At 35.5% G+C, this 21813-nt stretch overlaps 2 protein-coding genes across 3 annotated transcripts in view; one reads left to right on the top strand and one right to left on the bottom strand.

Moving 5' to 3' along the window:
• The window catches only part of LOC137925170 (uncharacterized), a 612469-nt gene that overhangs the window by 420809 nt on the left and 169847 nt on the right, over positions 1-21813 (top strand). The gene's annotated exons all lie outside the window — the stretch shown is intronic.
• On the bottom strand, positions 12134-13204 carry LOC137925171 (serine protease snake-like). Its single transcript, XM_068768560.1, has one exon. The coding sequence runs from the start codon at positions 13144-13146 to the stop codon at positions 12229-12231; it is 918 nt and encodes a 305-aa protein (XP_068624661.1). The 5' UTR covers positions 13147-13204; the 3' UTR covers positions 12134-12228.

The following is a 21813-nucleotide window of genomic DNA, read 5'->3' as shown; positions in this document are numbered from 1 at the left end:
TGTCTATAGTGGGCACTAAACATTGCTCATGCACCCCACTGGGGCCTGAAGGTACCCGAGTGGCGATCACGTGTCGGTAGCTGTCTTAGATGCGTTCAGCGCAGGGCTGTAGTTGTGGCGATTTTTGAGTGACCCCTTCGCCACTGGGTGTCTATCCCACACACGAACGAATGAATGAATTAAAATAAACTATAGTTAAACGTTTAAATCAAATATTACAACTCTTTTCATTTCATTACAAAGTTCCGATTTTTATTAGTAAAGTTGTTGTATATTTGAAGGATGGTTAGACACGGGTTATCATATATAAAGGCATCGTTTAATTAAATTACCACTTCTTTTAGCATTTAGCTTTCTGAAGTAGTTGTAATGTTAGCTAGGCAAACGCAAAATTTTGAATCGAGGTTCGGCACTCTCGGGCATGATTGAGTGGGAACGCTGAACATGTATCTAGTCACAATCTTAACCGAGATCATGGTAACGTAACCTTATGGGCTCTAGAAGGCGTTGCGATCATGTCTAAGCACACTAGTCTACACTATTCACATCCCGTCTAAGCGAACTAAGAGGTAAGTGTAACTCAATCCAGTTATACAGTATAAAGTAGCGGTCCAAGTCGAGTCTCAAGCGAGCCTTCGAGTTTTGCTACCTATAAAAGACATTAAGGTTATGCGTCACTACGCCCTGTCCCCTCGATCGAACACGCTGAAACTGAAAATGCTTTTTGGGCTGATCATTAAAAAATATTAAACCGAAATAAATACCAAATGAGTATCAATCGATACTGAATACACTTATTCAGGTAAATTTATAGTAGAGACTACGTCTAGCAGTCTTAGCTTCTAGATCCGTGTACAAAATTGTATTGTATGTTCACAAAACATTAACGTTCGACCAAAACTAAATACAAATTATTTGTACCAGAGACACGACTTAATCGAGTTAGTAAATCATTTTATAGGCAATGTATATACTTTTTTAATAGAATCTCAGAAAATATCAAGAATGTTTTCAATGCAAGTTTAAAAAAAAAAACATAAGTGTGATAAAGGTTGATACACGTAAATGACTTCTTTTAACATACCACTTCACTTCTTGTGTTTTGCCTTCAGACTATTTCCTCGTTTATTAAATATAGAATTATACATGATTACAAAATATAGTTCCGCTGAATTTATTTATTCTGTTCTGTCAGGTCTGAGGCATTTCATTCGAAAAAGTGGTTAACTCAATTTGACATCAACTAAAGATGTAATTCATGGTACGTTAGATATATTATTTTTAATTTAAATTTAGTGGACATCTTACAGCTGAATAATGGCGGTATGATGAGGTCTCTTTTTACCATGAAAACTTTTCGATACGTCGGAAATCTCGCGGAGTTAATTCTTATTGCCAAACATTATAAATCAAGCGTTGTCGTTTTTAAACCATAGGTAGTGAAAATGGATAAGCTACATGGATATAATAATGAATATCATGATAAGAGTACTAAAAAGGATCATGTTTTAAATGAAGGCAACACAATGCATTCGTATAGGTTTCGTCTTCCCCTTACATGAATATCCTGCCTGTCGATTGATGCTATAAAAAAGTAATTCAATCGGTACATTGAGCCGCAAGTCGATATAACCAATTAAAAAAGATTATATTCCCGAACAACCCGCATCACCTGCGGCGTTCGGACTCACGAACTTAAAATTTTTATGCTTTTATAATAATCTTTTATATTCATTTTCATAACGACGCCGTAAATTTATATTGTTTATATCATACGACTTTTAACGCGACGTAAACTGTAAAAGTCGATTGAACAAACCTTTACCGGCTTTACAGTGCTATTGTTTATTCACTATAAACTAATTTTCATAAGTCATAAAGCCTCATAGTGCATGCGACTTCTCACACACGGCTTCACAACCAATGACATTTTGGACATTCATCGGTGGCAGTCATGGTGCCAGTTTACTAAATAGTTTTCAGTCCTAATTTAAAAAAATCTTAGTTTGTAAATATTATGTCAATTATACTTTGTAATAATCCTATAAGGGTGTCATGTGTCATTAAAATGCGGTATAATAAATAAAGATTTAATACATCAACATTGCGGGGGTACTACCTTCATCATCATCAGCCGTGGAACACTGATTGCTTCATATTTGCCTCCTCTATTTTTCCAAAGAGACTGAATTGAAGCAGGAACTAGAACGATATAGATTAGGTAGCGCAGAATCATTCTGAAAAAAAAAGAAGAAACCATGTTCTAGCGAATATTAGGGATTAACACATCACATCTAAAACATAATTATTATTACACACATATCAGTCGATAGACGTCCATTGCAAGGCTTTGATTCCCGCGGGTTTCACCGTGTATTATCTAAATCACTAAAGTAATTATTATCTCGTACAATTTAGGGATAGAAATAGATAGTATAATAGTATATACAAACAGCACGGATGAAAAAAGGATATTAATATCCGAATATATTCGTACTTGAAATTTTTCAATTATGACATTTTACTTTAGCATAGCAATGGATTGAAGCTACAAAGTATGCTGAGAAATTTCATACCGAAGAAAGTTACTGTAGCCTTCTACCGCATGTCGAGTCTACCTATTAAAGTACAATTATCTGGCCGCAACTCCTTTGGAGCACAGTGAAAAGATTTACAATAAAGGAAGAGGCTTATTAACGAGAAAAACTTTCCAAAGGAATTCGCTAACCGCAAGCGCGGAGCTTCGTCGAAAAATCCGAGGCGTCTCTAAGGCATCTCCGCAAGAAACCCGCTGAATTATCGAAGCCACTGGGTAAATGACAGTGAAGAATTTTTCATAAGATTTAATTTACAGTAAGGTTTATTTTTTTATAATTGATTATCGATATGCTGTTTTTTGTCTAGTGGGAAAATCCTACATGGGATTCAAATTCGAAATATCTTTCTTTCGAGTAGGTTTTTTTTTTTCAAATTAATTCTATTTTGTATCACCAGGGTTAGTTAAAAATATATTTTTTTAGTTGGAAGAGGGATTGCCGCTATTAGATTCGGAGCTTTCTTCTCCCAGCTGCGTGTCATTACAGTGTTTGATTATTACTAACAATTTTGCTTATAGTTAAATACTAAAATGTTAAATGCTAAAATTACACATATGAACGATACAATTTAGAAGTTTTCCTAAATTATATATTAAATGATACATTATTTTATTTAAAGTCGCTGCCCAAGTGTTACAGACCGTTGAATGCCTTGATATTTAGGACAATTGTGCCGGGGCAACTCATCAAAAAATTCTGTCGTGAATTTTTTTCCTGAGGAGGTCCGGTAAGTTGAATGGAGGTATAACAAGGTTTTTGCAAAGGATTCAAACCGGCATTTATGTGCGCTTTTAAATCGTAGATTATTTTAACATAAGTAGAAACTACCACCGGCTCAGAACGTTGATCTGCTAAGAAGAGCCGGCTTGAAACACACAGTGCTTCTAAATAAAATTTAACAATTTCTTGTGTGTAATGTGCATAATACCAATCAACAAACCAGGTTCCACACTTTCGATCAATACCTGCCGTTGCAAAGACAAAGAAAAGGTACCATCCTGCAAGCGTGTACTTCTACTCGTTGAAAACCCACATTTTTGACGTTTTGTAATAACTACTGACAAATGAAAAATATAGTTTAATTCTTCAACATCTTAGGATAGAGTTGGAATTCTCGGTGAGTTGTCATACAGACGCGAGAAGAACGAGATCGGACAGGGCATTTCCTTGCCAGTATTTGTGTCGGCGATGCTGGGCGGGTCAGAGGCGTGGAGGGCAGGGGCCTCCATCTATGTATCCGGAAGGAGGTGGCCGAACGAGATCGGCAGAGGACAGATCCCGCTCGAAGACGACACCGTCAGCGCAGGGACGCGCCTCTCCAGGAAGAGACGGTCCTCCAGAAAATGGTGTTCCCCTGCATCAAACGCCTTCGAAGTCCCGAGTATTTAGGGTGGGGACCCTAAACTCCCACTAGCTTCAGCGACTCTGTGGCGGATGGTGGGTCAATGTGGACGCAAACTATCGACGACAGTACCACGAGGGTTTCGGGGGTAGTATGAACACGCATACCCCGGGACGGACTATCTAAAATATCTGAGCGCGAGGGAAGGCCGCGTAGCGATCCCTGACCGGGAGTTACTGCGATCCCCGCATAGTGCAGATGGCGATCACCGGGGGGTTTTAGTCGGTAGGAATCCACCATAATTCTGTCGTCCCCCAGAGGTAGGGCATCTTGAACATCTGGAAAATTTCGCCCCTGAAACAAAAAAAAGACGAGAAGAAAAAGCTGGCCCGCCTTCGCAGAGCCATAACATGTACGAGGAATCAAACGGTGACGTAACCACGGGCGTCCAGTTCTCCGGCTGTAGATGTGCTCTAAACGCTAGAAGAGACTTGAGATGCTTTCGATAAATATTTAAAATAAACATAATTAAATAAATATAAATAGTATGTATAACACAGCAAACAATATCTTATTATACAGTTCTGTGTTCCTTGTAAATCGAGTCAACATAAATGATAATTAAGCTGACTACATTGCTTACGTTATTTGAAATGTTACTCTGTCGTAAGATAATACAAGTTAATTAATTTGAACTGTTACATAAATAGAGACTAGATCGAAAATTATATATAAATCGGACTAATTGTCATGTATTATAATACATATTGTGAGGGTGCGACCACCGCGTAGATAAATGAAAGAACCAACACAGTCCAGCGAATGTACAAGTTGTAGTGACAGTGGGCTTGCATGAAGTTTTTAAAGTGGAGACCAGGTGCAAACGCAGCGTCGGACGTCACCCGTAAGGAGGACAGACGACCTTGTCAAAGACTTCAAAAGATGCTGTCCTTTTTAAACGGTTTTATATAGTTCGACCCGTACAGAATTTATTTATTTATTTATTTGGGTCAAAATTAGAAATTGAAATTGAAGCACCTTCCCGTTGTCAGATTGATCTGAAATTTGGTACACACACTTAATTTAGATGACAATACAATATAATAAAACCAATAACATTATAAATCTAAGATGGCCGCCGATACAAAATGGCGGATAACAACATATTTTTCCTTAACCCCCTCAATATGGGTATCAAATGAAAGGGCTACACTAGTAAAACACGATGATTATGTGAAAATTTAAAATTCAAGATGGACGCTGTTCCAATATGGCGGGCTAGGTATATATTTTTCCACAACCACCACAATATGGGTATCAAAAAACCGTTTAACTTAAAAGTTTTTTAAATGTTATTATTTATTATTATTATAAAGATCGATGTTGCAAAGACACAAGCGTCCGTGCCTTTGTTTGACATGTACGTATATTATTCCCGATTTTTTTGCATATCAAGCAAGTTTAATTAAAAAATTAAGCCTCATAATCTATCTTTACGACGCCCTAACAACGTCCTGTTTTTAAGATTATGTTTCGTGCGACCTCTTCCTTACCCCTACTCTACATTGCAATTCCCAAGTTGTACACCAGTATCTATGCGGTGGTTGCCGTATTCGCCACACCGATGAATATTGCGATCGCATCTTAAGTCTCGTTCTTGTGACGTGATATTGCTACCACCGCTTGATGTACACTGTTATACAGTCCGAGAATGTATGTATGTATTGAAAGCCTAGGATATTTATAACTATGTCGTGGTTACGAGTTAAAGCTATGACAAAGACAACGAAACCTATAAAAAAACCATAATAATGATTTACTTATTACCATTTGTTATACGACTTGAGTTTTGTACCGTTAATCCTTCAGCTTTTACCGTTGCAGTAGTCTTTTTCATCAAGAACATAAGTGAACCAACTAAAATGCGTATTCTTAAGTTGTTTCAAATATATATTATAATAATGCACCGTAGTTATGTAGGTTAGGGGTATACATATTCCAGTTAAAACTGAATAACAAACAACATTTTAACGTTTTTGATTTAATTTAATTTCATTTTTAAAATTCACTTTTCATTATTATTTCACCGCCACGATACTTCTCCATTTGTGGCTTTATTTCGTTGACTCTTGACATTAGTTTGCTTTATACTGCAATTGCAATATATGCTTAAGTCTTTTTTTTTGGGTTGGGGTCATCATTATTTTTTTTACAAAATATGTAGCCGGTCACATGCTGCAGAGTAGTGTCCAGCGGTAGAGGACTGAGGCTTGCGATTCTAGGCCACGGGTTCAATCCCCGGAATGCAATCTTATATGTTACATAAAACATATAGGATTGCCACTGATCACAAAATTTTCAAGAAGATAGGCAACAGTGTCTCCCGTGTACCATAACACCACGCTACGATCTACGTGGTGACTTTGATATATCCCCCCATAGATATCTTCGAGGCAGGCCTTCACCTTGCAGTGGGCGTCTATGGGCAGAAACGATGAGGACAAGCCACATAGTGATCCAAGATCCATTTCGACCATTGGTCTTAAATATGATCTGTAATGCTATCCACTATGTAAATCTTATTGTTTTTTCTTTTCCGCCATCATGATTTCAGCTGTTTACATCAATATTATTATTACAGCCGCTGGACTTCTACAACAAGACAAAAGCGTCCTCTATAGATTTCCAAATGGACCGGATGAAAATTTTTATTCGTATGGGGTCTTTTCTGGCTGTAATATATGTTAAAAAATACAATCTTCCTGGCGTATTACAATAGGATTAAATTCGCTTCAACTTGCAGATTAGACTACAATAATCCTTAGTGTATTAATTTTTTTAGTGAATCAATAATTTGAAAAACACAATACACATTCAATGAACACATGACAGTAACAGCATCTGATCCACCGCGGTTCGTTTACCAAGCAAATCGTTTATTCATATATTTTTCTTTAATTGAATCGCGGACCCCGGCCCTCTGCGCCCGGGGCGTCGTATGAAAATAATTGAATTCTCTAAATTCACAAGCGCTTCATTTAAAATCTCGATAACTCGGAAGATACCGCTCGAGGCAGATTGGCAATTACAAAAAAATTGCCCCAAAAATGTCTCCAAATCTCGGGTGGGTTATTAGGAGAGTTGTGAGGCGTTCTAGTACAGACATGGCGGAGTATCTCTGTAATAAACGTTCATGTACAAATTGCTTACTTCTACCACTTCTCTCTATATATTTTATTTACGTTTTTTGTGTTTTTTTTTTAACTACTATTTTATTCATCGTTCTATAGAACGTCCTCTATTAGACCTATGCCTCCTCCATAGATTTCCAAAAAGAATAGTAAAAAGCTGTCTACATACATGGTCTTCTGACAAACTAATATTTATTAGCGAAAACAATTTTACAAACTTATTGATTATACAGGGTGATACGTTATAAATGTAGTAGCTTGAATTGAATGTATGGATCATTTGACAGCAAAATGCTTTAAAATGTCTACATGGAAAGATAGTACACAATAATTAAAGTTAATATTTAATTTATTACTATTTTTCTTGTATATTGTTTCTCAAACTGTTTATTTTCGTGTACTTTAAGTTACATTAAATGATCTATACTTTCTTCACTTAAAAAGTTTTACACCAGTAACCAATCATTCTTTATGTTAGGCTTAGTTCTTTTAGTAAGTCGCTGACAAAAAATGATAATTTGTTTTGCAAAATTATTTATTAACATGAAGAACTCTCTTAAGAAATAGTCTGACATTGCTTATTTGCGTAATAAAAAACCCAAAAAAAAGTCCATCAAGATAAAGGCGTATTTCGTGGACCTTTTCGTTTCTTAATAAATAATTACTTAGACTTCTGTGAAGCGAATTCTTTTACTGAAAAAAATAAATAATACTTCATAATTAAATATTAAAACGGGTTATTTATTTTATTTTAAGTTAGTTTTGAAACGGAGCACAAAGGCTGCGATGTTAGAAACCAATTACTTACTCCTTTATACTCTGAGTTTATTAGCTAATGAAATATTTTTACCTGTTAAAAGAACGGCGAATTGAAACATTCCATTAATACAGTGCTTCGGTTTAAAATATGAAACGCTTATTTTCTTAATAGAAACAGCGATCTGAAAGAGAAAAAACTATATCTATGTTCATTTTTATTTCAGGATTTTCATTTCGATGCATAAGCTCTTTAAGTCTTATACGTATTTTTTGATTTAAATCTCTATTTTATTTCTGTTTTTAGAAAACATGGCTAAAATAAAAGGTACTCCAAATAAATAAAAAAATTCACTATATATATATATATATATATATATATATATATCGATCTTAGAGAGCGGCCTATGACTTGCAGTGGGCTGCTATCTTCTGAAAAAAAAGAATGCCTAGCTCACTGTCACTTTAACTTGCCGATCTGTCGGACTAAGTCGTACTTTCGTTAGTTTACTATCTATCTATTTTCTTATTAAACCTCGTAGAGCGTACAGTATAGCACCACCAAGTAGAGCAATTATCATATTAGTATATTGCCCGTGTCATGTTATAAAGAATACTTCTATAGAACGTTGCGGTATCATCGCCACAGTGTAAACACTACCCCCCAAATTATTCCGGAACAGCACCCCGGGCTAAAGTTTAAATGAACATAGCGTAATTTTCGTATAAGTTGTAAATTGTGTTTTTGTATAATAAGATGACTTTTAAAGTAAATCAGAACTTTAATTGCCCGGCCCTCCTCCGCCGGATCTTATGCAGATTATTTTTTTTTCCGAATCATAATTTTGTTTGTGGACAAACTTAGATTAAAAATTTGTCCGTTTAAAAGTACTCTCAGTCTTTCCCGTTGTTGAATGCCTACTGATTATATTTATAATAACATATTTACTGCACATAATACACAACGATACAAAATCAGGGTTAAAATAAATGTAAAAATAAAAGAGAACAAACTAAAAAACTAATTGAATAACAAAACTAGGCTAAGCATATCACTATGTAAAATTATTAAGTATAAAAAATCCAGATTAACAATGATTACACACATTAATTTGTATATGTAGGTGTGTTTATGTTTGTTTATATCTCAGCTCTATCCTAAGATGTTGAGGTTTTCGTAAAATTAACAAAAGGCATCAAAGAAGACAACGGGGTTTTAGCTGGTGGGAGATTCGCATAACCCTTCCATTATCTCCCCTAAGGAAGAGTTTCTAATTGGGTTTCTCCATGAGACAAAAAAACGGCGGTATGAATTATTCAAATAAAAACTTTCTGAATAATATTACATAATTTTTTTTGCGTCAAAGATAGTATCATATTATAAGTGATCGTTAAAAAATAAGTCCGAGTTTATTGTGGGCCAGTCTCATATCATGACGCGTTTTGTAGTTTTAAAATTCAGGATCATAGGGTGTTATAGGGGAGCTCAATCTGATTTTAGTTTCTACTGAATTGGGTTTTTCTGGAATTCTTTTCATGATGTAGAAATGGTCACATTTTTATTTATTAATTTTAATTTGTATCGCTAGGGTGTTTTGTTTACAATATGTTTTGTTTTTTTACGATTACTGAGCGCTGACAATCCTTCTCCATTGTTTCTATTTGATACGGATCTTTTTTCTCCTAAGTGCGGATCACAATATAATATGAATAAACAAATATTACTGTTACTGTTTCTCTGCAAGCGATGTTTAATTTGAATCTAAAATACTGTGTTAAAAGATTATTATTAAAACAACAATGAGATCTAAAATGTCTAGTATGAACACGGTTGTTCATGCAATTTTTAATAGCTGACTTAATACAGTCTTATTCGACTAAATTAACAGTCCATCTAGTGAACAATGAAATAAGTATATCGGTAACTTAATACAATTATAGCTCGAATACTATCGCCGTATCTGACTCCTGTGTAATTGGATTAATATTCTGTAGTGAAATATTTTTTTATTATAATTAATGACTTTTTTATCATCATTATTTCAACCGCAGGACAATCACTGTATAGCCTACGCTATATCACTTGAATATGACCGGCTGGAAAGCGGCCTGCGTTCAGCATCTTCTGTCTGCCTGCCGGTTCGTGATGTCCGCTCCAGGTCTTGCAGGCCCTAGCGATGCGTTCTGAACTAAATGGCCTATCCACCAATTCGCTGGGCTACGTCGATTATATTCGTTCATCTACGAACCTCATTATGTGCCTCCCTATTGAAACCAAATGTAATATGGGAACAGTAGACGTCTTACTACGCAAGTTTGTGCATTTTATAACTCCAACCAACACTTTGTAATTCGCAATACAATCTATTCCTCTTTGAAACCACTTCTCCTCGATATTAGGATGATCAGGAATCGTTATACATTTAAAGCGAATGTTCGAAAGCTATTGCTTGACAAGCTGTCGAAATCATCACGATAATTCGATTTCATTATTTATTATATTTATTTAAATATTATGTGTAGATATGAAAACATGTATAAATTTAGTAGCCATTAGTACATTCGTATAAGGCGCTTTTATGCGATTATTTTACCTATCAATTTGATTTAACCTATTACTTGTTTCGCCAACCTTAATTTATTTATTTCTGCACAGCCTAAACGTTAACTGGTAGAGTATGCCTTTGGCAGTAATTTCGCCGTAGAGATAAATAAAATAATAGGTATATCACTTGCCCTCAAGAAAACACCTTGCCCGTCTCGTTAGTTTACGTTTTAATATAATTAAAATAATTAATGACCGTCTGAAGCGTAATGAAGTCTTAGGTAAGTAAAATCCAGAATAATCACGAAGCAAACAAAGAATACAACGCCGTCCATTCTGTAGTGGATGTCGTTAGGAGCAGGTAAGTGCTTGCAGTCTGCAAAAGTCGTAAGTTTGAATCCGCTATTCGACTATTGTCAGGATCCATCTCCGGCGCCTGTAGCAAGGCTCTTTCGCTTAATTGGAGGGGTTGAGTCTCTGTACCTGTTTTTTACCTTGCTTATTAACAAATTCAATACGAAATATTTTTATAAATTCCTGTTCAAAACTACATAACTACCTGTGTAAAGGATAATTGGTTATAGGTGAAGTTTTAAAGAGATGTATATATTTCTCATTTATCGATCATTTACAATCACACTTTAGTGTTCACACTAAAATATGATACATTAAAATATTTTTTTATTACAATGCGATGGGCCAATAACTTTTACCAGACAATATACAATGTCTGCAAGGACAGATGGTTAACTATAATTAATTTTAATACATGGAAATTCGAATTTTAAAAAATTCAATTTTTTTACAATGTTATCACTAAGCTAGTTATAATTCCTGATATCATAGATTTTAATACAGGGTGTACCAAACATTTTTTCACAGCAAATGCACATGTACCGCTTTAAGAATTTACCCCCCCATAACCAATCATTCTGTATACGCAATATCTACGAAACAGGTATGGATATCAAAACGAAATGTGATTCGAAGTGACGCCCACATTCGTCGTTATTCATATGTTTCCTTCTGACACTTCTACACGTATTCATGAATCATTTTTTGTTTCAGGTACGTTTCGCTTTTACGGGTGCATGTTCTATAACTTAATGCGATGTCACTGCGTGGGTAAGTAAGAATATATGTTCGTAAATATTTTTAAAAATACTCAAACCAATTTTTTGCCACTAAAACTCCAATGAATAAGAAATGTCGCATTGCCCGGGGCGCATCATCTCTTTATATAGAATATACGAATAGTAAAAAAATCTTCTTTTAACCGTCTATACATTAGTGGTACAGTCCTATTTAAACAACTGTACTACTTGTTAGAAAAGCGCGGCGAGATTGGGTCGAATAGAACAAATTGTGAACTGAAAGAACGGAACTGTTCAATACCCCCTCCCCCCTCTCGAGCATACCTAAAGCGAGGTACAGCGATTTCGGTAGCGCTACAATAAAATTCAGTCGAAAGTACAATCAGCAACACTGTTTAAAGTCAAAGTACAATCGGTAATAGTACATAGAATTGTTGTTGGACGATGTTGGTAGCCGGTTCTTACCTGTCCTGTTGGAAATCCAGAAAGATGGCATATGTCCAGCGGTGGACGTTCATTGGAAATTATGATTATAACGGAGAGTGAAGATGAGCTGAATAATAATAGTAAAAGTTAGTCACCGAAAAAAACATCCGAAACTTGTACAATATAGTTTATTAAAAATCAATATGAGTCTTGGGGTCCGTTTGCTTTTTAATCTGAAAAACACTTAGATATTGGCACTTGTCATTAAAATTGTTTGTTAAGTTGGCCACACGATGCTCTCTATCCAGTCCACGTATCTAGATACTCTTGTATAAACGCCCGGCGCCATTTTGCGTCCGCAGTCTCTGCCGAATGACGTCACACCAACTACAATATGCAAGGGGAAGGTCTTAATGCAGTCAACCCTGTCTAACATGATTTGCAGGGGACCCCCCGAATCACCTTGACACGTATCTCTGCCTCCGTTCTCGTAATCACCGGCGCATAACTGATCCTCGGTTATCCCTTCGGCAAGAATTTTCCGCCTGATCAAATATCTCATCGATCTGTTACACACTGTACTATCAATGATGTCCACGTCCGCTTTCATCAAAGTCTGACTGCCCGTAGCGGCGCCGGATACTGTTGTACCGAATCCAATGACTGTCAAGTTCACTAGCTCTATATTTTCATCTAGATGTAAGCAAGCAATCCTTATGTCACGATTTAGTATAAACGGTGGATCGCTTTTCATTAATGCGATATCGTGGTACTTAGACGGCGGTTTGTATTTCGGGTGAGCGACGATATCGGTTATTTTCCTCTCCTGAGCTAATTCCTCCACTTCGTCGAATTCGAATGTAGCTGTTCCAATTCTTAAAACAGTGGGCGCTCCGTATTGTGGATCAGCGATGCAATGTGCCGCTGTCAGGACCCATTCCTCGCTTATTAAACTTCCGCCGCATTTCCACGTCGGTCGACTATCTTTACTATTTCCAAAACCTATCAGCACCATATGCGGGTATAATAGTAAATCTATTGGTACTCTCATTCTCGCGGTAGGGAATAAAACATTATGACACTCCAGCATCGTCTGGCCGTACGTTTTGCAGGCCTTAAAGGCTTTCTCACCTACAGACGAAACTAAATCTACTAACATTAAAGTAAATATAAAATGTAGTGTTCTACTCAACATGATTTGTCCTTGATTTGTTTTTATATATGCGGGCGACTGTTTAGGTGCGCATGCGCAGTATCACTGATTGGTTTTGCGTGTAAATAGCTTTACCTTATGCTCGTAAAACTAATCTCGCTGTTTCAAATTCACACGCATAGTTCTTTACGTAACGAGCCGAGACATAATTTAGCATTGCTCATTAGACTTTTTTTATTGTCCTGTAAATGCGTAATTAAAAAGTAAAATTGTTTATTTACTTTTATTTTTATTGAGTACATGCGTCATTTTAACTCTAGCATAGTTTGATCGTTAAAGATAACTACGCAGTAGATTTTGTATAACTTTATTTTATTACGGATTGAAAATGTTTACTTATATGTATTTTACATTCTGTACTCCGGGGGATAGAGTTTTTAAAGTTATATGAAACTTCTGGCCACTCCGGTGTTATTCTTCTAGACTTAAAATCGCGCCAAGGGTCTTCCACTAAACGTACTTGTACCGCAACATTATTTAAAAGGAACATCAAGAAGGTTATCCCCCCTCTATTTGCCTTTTCAACACCGTCGCCGTGTCAAAGGAATACAAAACATTGTGGCCGATGGTTAATAACGATTCACTGTATTATTAATGCGAAAAAACTACATAATTATTGGATTAATGGGACTTTCCATCTAGTTTCTAATGTGATTACCTAAAATGTAATACTATAGTACATAATTAAAAATCTTTTATGAAAAATAGTGACAGACACATGATAAATACAAGAAATAAATGTAAACTCGTAACGCCTGAATTTCGTCTTCAAAATTTAACGAATCCTTACTATGTATATACGCATATATATTAAATTTCCACAAGATATCTTGGACCTCTCGTTTCTCAATTTTAATTCTAAAATTAAAAGTATGCTGTTCGATAAATTTTATTATAGCATTAAAGAGTTTTTACTTGACTCATTTACATGGTTGATATTAAACTAATTATAAAAAAATGTTAAATTTCATTTAAAAGAGCAACTATTGAGTTTCGGGCTGGTGGTAGCTTAATGCTAAAAATATAGGGATAATCGACGATTCTGAAGCGCATTTAAATGCCTAATTGAATAAATATATTTTTAATTTGATAATGCATTACTATATTTATATCTTCATTATCATGATATCAACGATAGACGCCTATCACAAGGCGGCAAAAAAATGTACCTAACCACCTAAGAGTAATAAGATGATGGAAGCAAGAAGGAAGGAAGGAAGGAAAGAACAAAATGAAAGATATTTTGAAGTAAAAAAGGTAAGAATAAAAGAAATTGAGAAGTATGAAAGTGAGTGAATAATAAAGATAAAATTTTGAAATCTTATTTATGAACAAAGACCCTGATCCCAACAAATTAGGGGTACGAGAAGCCCCCAATAGCGGGGGACATAAAAAAAACACACACAAGGCGACATCTCTCAAAGACCTTTTCAGTATTAATAAATTTATTAGCATTTTGAGACACACCGTATGTACCGTAGGTTTAAAACTGTGCGTCTGTTATATTTGATCATATAATGTCTAATTCGGATCAAAAGAATTATTTTTCTGTTTGTTAAATAAAGTGCGAAGTTAGTCAATAGTGTAAGCAAAGAACGAAGTATCATTTCTTATTAGATAAAGTGCATACCGCGCACTTACATGTTTAATTAAATTTGTTTACCTCACGTGGAGCTCGGGATAACGTAATGTACGGCGGAGCGATCTTGATCCACTTCTTTAGCACAAATAAAATTAGAACATTCCCCTGGTTTACACGCTCTAATAAAGTAAAGCGCACACTTAAGCTGTTCATAAATCAACGCGTCCTTTTATTTATAGTTTATAAATTACTTATATATGTTAGTAAATTATTTAGTTTTAAATATATGAAGTTAAAATAAATATTGCAAAAATATACATCAAGTTATTCACGCGATAAAAAACATTACAAAAAAAAAGTATCGTTTAATAAACCTCATGTTTCAATTGAATATAATCTGTGGAAAAAAAGGAAAAAATGTAACGATAAATGAAGGCAGTATGTATGTGCGTATATTTCTTTAATATTCCGTCTCATAGAAAATTGTGATGTTATAAGTACGGAATCTTTTTTGACGTAAATGTACTATTATGTTAATAAAAGACTACTATAAAACGGTAGCCGTTTCGTGACGTAAAACAAAACATTTGAACGTAAACGTGATATAAAACATGTCATTCAAAACTAAACGTAATTTTCATCGTTCATCGTCATTTCAAACAAGACGTCCACCGCTGGGCACAGCTTCCCTACTATAGATTTTCAATAGGACCTGTTGTAAGCGGCCTGCATTTTAAAGTGTAAACCACGAACAAGCGATAGGATGGACAAACAACTTTGGGAAAGTCGTTGGCAGACATCCTGTATATTATTAGTGAAATATAATTAAATAGATATCTTTAGCAAATCTGTTTGCACATGGCCAGGTTATACTAGAGAATGATGGCAGTATGGAGACTTCTTGTCCAAGGTAGTGTGATGATATTTATCATGAGGTCGTCTACCTATATGATGGAGGTATCAGACGAGTGCATTCTATAATTCTGACAAACAACTATGAAGAATAAAAACTTTATTTATTGTCGGCTGACTTCATACGTCATACAGTTGTGCGCAAGTTTAATGAGCCGTTAAAAAGGCGACGTAACTAATTAATTTCCTGAGCTAATTAGATTTGCTTTTTGACGTCCATTACTAGCGAATGCATAAGTGTAATTATTACTTCAATGCTATCATCATTTCTGCTGTATGGTATCAGGACTACAGGCCGTTTAGATTTCTAATAAAAGCGGTAGGAACGGGCCTGAATTCAGTCATTTGTCTACCTATAAGTGTGCATCCTGCGCTACATTTGTATGTCTTTGTCACTTTGTCACTTTATAAAGTTTGGTAATACCGACATCATTTTTAACATTATCCGTTTGTGATAAAAAATCTATTTTTGTTTACTAAGCCGATCTTATTTTAATTGGAAGCATTTATTTAGAATAAATGCTATTTGTTTTCCTTTACCTTCCGCAATTTCACAAATTATCAGCGGCAACCCTTTTAAAGTACCTTTCCTCGTTTTTACTAAATATCAAAGGATCTTTTATAATGAGAATTATGTAATTCTTGGAAGAACTTTAAAGAGATATTCATCAAGATTTCGAACTCGAAATATTTGTAGACACAAAAAAAAACCTCTAGGCACATCAAACGGAAAATCCGACGCCCGAAAAAGTTCCAGCGCTGATTTCAACAACAATAAATCTGAACTGCCAAAGAGAAAATTTAATTTGTTGGGAACTTAGTTACATCGCTGAAATCCAATACAACGCTTGGCAGCCTCCATGTTATTTAGGAAACATGCGTAATTAATGATTTCGCAAAACAATGCTAACATACGACACGTGAGCGCAGGCCTACAGACGCCTTAATGATGCCTCGAAATGAAATTACACGTCACTGGTGCCTTCGGGTTCAGAAAATCTATTTATAATTAAATGTACTAAAGATTTAGTTGTATTTCATCACCAAATGTTCTAGAAATTCTCTCAGTTTTTTAAAATAACATTGGTCATTGTAAAACGGCGACAGTAAAAAATATAATGACGTTACTGTTGAGGCATGTACATAATTCCTGCAATCTTATCAAAAGTACATGAGTAACAAACGATGCGTGGGAATTACACGCTTGGATTAACAATTGTGAGCAGATTTAGAATTACCTGTAGCTTTTAGTTAAAACACCATGTCTTAAAACTGAAGGTCACGGATTCGGAATGGCTGAACAATATTCTCAAACGGTAAGAGATTGATTCTTTTTTTGACTCACTCACTGCCGCCCAAATGGTTTTTGCAGATTCCGCCCTAGCGAGAGGGCAGGATGCTGAGGGCGTTTAGTCCTCTTTTAAGGTAGTAAAGCTGGAGGGCTCCCTGGGAAACATCGGCTCGGGCAGCTACATACTACACTTGCGTCGGATCGCAAGATTATTTACGTGACCGCCATGTATAAGGATCAAAAAATGAAAAAGGGATGTGATCAAAAATCTACCAATTGGCAGTATAAGAGTGTACTGTATTACAGCAAATATCCATTAAGTTTATCCTTTTTACCTTCGTTAATTTTTCCTTTTACATTTGATGCGTTTAAAGTTGTGCTGCTAGCCGATTTAAGTTCTGTGCAACTGCATCTAAATTGAGGTGGTCTGCGGATCAAAAAATTTACGTTAGATGATCGCATCGCAGTTACATCGAAGATGTACACACGAAGAGGGACTTTACTCGTATAAGGATATAGTGTAGTGAATGAGGTGTAATGTAAGTTATGCGAAACCAAGACTACTTACTCGACGGTTGAGAGCGACATCGCCCTCGATTGAACGCGGGCTATTTTATACTCGACTTAACGCTACTGTTTCATGCGACTATCCGCGTCAAGCGATAACGCGAGGCAATCGACTAATAGCGCCATCTACCGACACCGTTTTAACTTACAAAGCTTTAATTTCAATTTTCGAAGACCTTATACACTACCCACTGGCTATAAGACATCAATAAAATATAGGCTGTTCCTTTTTATTTTATATCTAAGATAAAATACGTGCGTGTCGCGTGATTCAAACAAGTGTGATTGTTCGTTATGAATAGCATTGCACTGCTACTTGCGCTACTCTTCGCGGGTAGATCTACCGTTTTTAACCAGTACAGCAATAAATTCGAGAAACTAATCCACATGTTGTATAAATACAAACATTGACAGTGCTCTCCCGTGAAATGTTTGTTTCGCGATCGTAAGTAGGTCAAGTATAGAATCCACTTTGTACTACGATCTTTCCGACTCCGTGTTTGGGGAATGTGCAAACGATGCGCTCCGTGAAGATAAACATAGCTCTGTCTGCCACCACGTAAACTTTGAACTTCGACTGTTTTAATTTCATTAATTTTAAAGGAGCTCATACTATAGCCAATCCTGAGATAATAGCGAAAGATCTCTCTTCGGTTGTCTGGGTCCATAGCCACAGTCTGACTATTAAGACTAATAATATAAACAGGATACGTATTGAAAAAATATTCTGTTTTAAATCACACAGTTATATCCGTATTTAGTAAGCATCAGTCGGAAGCTATGGGTGTTATGAAAAAATAATAAAAAGATGATGCACTGGTTCATAAGGTTTTACAAGAGCGAAGCGAATGAGAATGTCCTGAAGTGGAAACAACAAGTTGAACACACATTCTAGTTACGGTCTTCAGAAGATTTTGGACACAGACTGTCTATTGCTGGACGTCCATGGATGCAATTTTGGTCGTACCCATCTGGAGGACGTCCTCCAGATGGGTACGACCAAAATTGCATCAATACCTGCTTGATGATGATGCTGCTAAATGATGATGGTCTGACTAGGAGCTCCATGAAGCGTTTGCTAGATAAGTAGTTGAAGGACACACAATTAGGTAAAATAAATAAGATAACGACTTTTAGCTCTCTACTGCATCAAGTCTAACGAATAAACCCCAATGGGAAAAGAGCAATTGTCAAAAAATAAACAATTCCAGTTGTCAAATCACTAAAGTGATCACTTTGATATTTTAAATTAATTCATTTTGCTAGAGGCCCAAAACTTCAATTAAATTTTCAATAGACAGTAAACAATAATAATGTCAATATGCATTTATTTGAGTTTTCAAAACGGTTTTTTATTGCTATATTATCATTGTTTGCTTTGGATAGGTTGTATCATGCATAGAGAGATTTACCTTGAAAACTAATACACGAATAACCAATCACCGTAAATATTAATGTATAATAAATTATATAAAAGTGCATAAATAAGCTAAGTATAGATACATTAATTTTTATAAGCTCAAATGGTTTCGATATTAAAGAAGCATACAAAAGCTAGTTTTGTATTCCGACGCCGTTGTTTATAAGCGTTGAGGGAATAGGAATAGCATATTTACCTGTATCGAATAGATAAGAGCAGAATTGGACGGCAAATGGATAAAGTTTTAGTTTTGTTTATTATCTCATTATATCTTAAATCGATTAAACTTTTGTTCATATTAATTTTAGGCTCAATTTTTTTTTGTTGTAACTCTTTTATATTAAGTAAAACAGTAGTTAAATTTAAATATCCGTACCAAGATTCTTCATCGTATTAAAAAGAAAATAGTTGTGACAAACGTGAAAATTTACTATAACATAATTTTATCTTTAACGATAAATATTCTTTATTGTAAATATTTAAAATAAATTTTAGAGAAGATTTATTATTTTTTATCATTCCACCAAATATAAAGGTTAATTAGATAGAATCCATAAAACAAGACGATATATACAGGACGTCCCATAAATCCATCAAGCCTAAATCAGCAAATATGGCAGGTTTATCATCATCATTTCAGCTGTAGGTGGTCTCCTTGCTGGATACATGCTTCAGAAGATGAAAAAGACCTGGATCTGGCGTCTCCTAACAACCTCAACAAGGTCGTCTCTTCTCCTTGTAGTTTTAAATTCTATGTAATTTTTAATCATAATCATATCAGCTGAGAAAAGCCTACTGCAAGGTATAGACTTCCCCAAAAGTCGTCACGGAGAATGAAAGAAGAAATGTGGAATGAATACCAAATGGAAGATCATAAGATGCATAAATGAAAAGAGCGAAAATAAAAAAGTTGTGAAAAATTAAATATATGTAAACAAAAAGTCCCTGTCACACACCAGGTAGGGGGTACGAGATGAAAAAAATAAAAAAAGGTCGTCACGATGATCGATCTTACCGTCACCGCATGCGGCGACTTCCTGTTACTTTAACTATATCATATTGTTTATTTATTTATTTAGAATTATTTAAATTTAAAAATAACAACAAGTCTCTAGGAATAGTAACTAAATAGTCTCAAGTCCACAGTTTACTGAGTCGATTGGGTCGTTGGATCGAATTTACATGATAATGTGTACTTCGGCGACAATACAACTTTATGCGTCTGAATCAACACTATTCGATAGGCGAGCTCCAGCGTAGCTGTCCGTTGTACGGAATCGGACCTTTTTTCTATAATAAAATCGAATTCAATCGGCCGTTCTGTATCCCATAGTCAAGCTGGAATTCTACACTTTCGTGTATCGTTGCCTTTATTTTCAGAATAATGTTTTTTTATCGATATAAATATTTTCGGCTCCGCGACACTTTGGAAATACAAAATCGCCGGAGAATAAATAGAAGTTTTAGTTTAGAAATTGTACTATGTCTTTATATATATATTATATTAAAATGATTGTTGTACCCTTTTACTGGAAATGAAAACATCGTCAACGTATCAGTCGTAGAACGTTCGCTGCTGAACATGAGCCTTCTCAGAGATTTGATATAAGATCGAAAAGAAAACGGCCTGCTTAAATAATTTTCCGACGAGTGTAACAAAGTAGTTCGTCTGCCTTGTGGATGGAAGTCCTAAACTGCGCTTGCCAGTCAGTGATTCTGATTCTAGAACCTTCAGACGCTAGCGACAATCTCTAATATTACCTGTCCACTGCTGCTTCAAATTACCAATCCATTGAGCTAACCGTTACACAGTCGTAATGAATTTTCTCAACTGTTAAAGCACCCTGATACTGTATTATTAGTGTAACATTACAGGTTACTATATATATGAAGATGGATTAAGTCAACTTTATATTTGATTTCTGTTGGACACCGGGACTTTTAAGGTTCTGGAGCTATGATGTCGTAGGACTTTCAAGCGTAAGGTGGACATGTGACCTTGTTAGGGATGTAGGCTGCTTTCAAACGGTCTTATTTAAAATTACGGCTGAAATAATGATGACTGGGGTCTCTTTACATCCCGGTCACATCTGTACAGGTGAGAGGACTGTACTATGGCAGGTTGTCCAGTGGTGCGTCCAAAATCAAAATCGGATCTTTAAATGAATAAAAGACAATAGGGTATCCGGTCGCGTTTGTCGACAAATCCAATTTCGAATGAGTCCAATTTAATTGGTGATTGTTACCGGATAATTGGTTGCGGCGACAACGGGCCATTGTTCGCCGTCGCTGCGTTCCAACGGTAACAAATCGCCTCGCCCGCTGTCCTGATTGACGCGGCCTAATAGAATACCGAATCGTTAATATCGCAACGATTTAATAATTCACGCCGCTAATGACAAATCTTGTTGTTAATGATTTATTAAATACGTCCGCCCCACATCAATTATCTTCGTTATAAACTACAATTTTAGAATTATCACTCGTTACGTTTGGTCTTAATTACTTTAGTAAATATTTAATTAGATACAATCCACTTGCGAGGAATATTAAATATTACCGATGGTTAGTATATATCTTAGCTGTTCTCGCTATATACAGAGGTATATCAATAATGAAATAAATAGACAGCTAATAACCGTCTTCTGAGTTCTATGTTTAATGCTGAACAGACGTCTCATAGGCAAGCTCTTATAGTACCGGCGCATAGAATTTTCTCTACCCACTCTTTTCGTGGTTGCCGTAAGAGTTGAGTAAACAATATCTAATTCATTAAACAGGGCATAATCTTCTTTAAACCGTTTTAAGTAAAAATGTTCTAGAAGATTTGTGCCGCAAACCCTCTGCAGATTTCTGTAAAATGTAAAATATAAAACT

This window comes from Battus philenor, unplaced genomic scaffold, assembly GCF_028537555.1.
Source record: "Battus philenor isolate CCGP_79_NKW_IND1 unplaced genomic scaffold, ilBatPhil1.0.hap1 SCAF_26, whole genome shotgun sequence".
In the NCBI taxonomy this organism is placed as follows: domain Eukaryota; kingdom Metazoa; phylum Arthropoda; class Insecta; order Lepidoptera; family Papilionidae; genus Battus; species Battus philenor.
The sequence above is the reverse complement of the archived record's forward strand: the minus strand, read 5'-3'. Positions and strand labels throughout refer to the sequence as shown.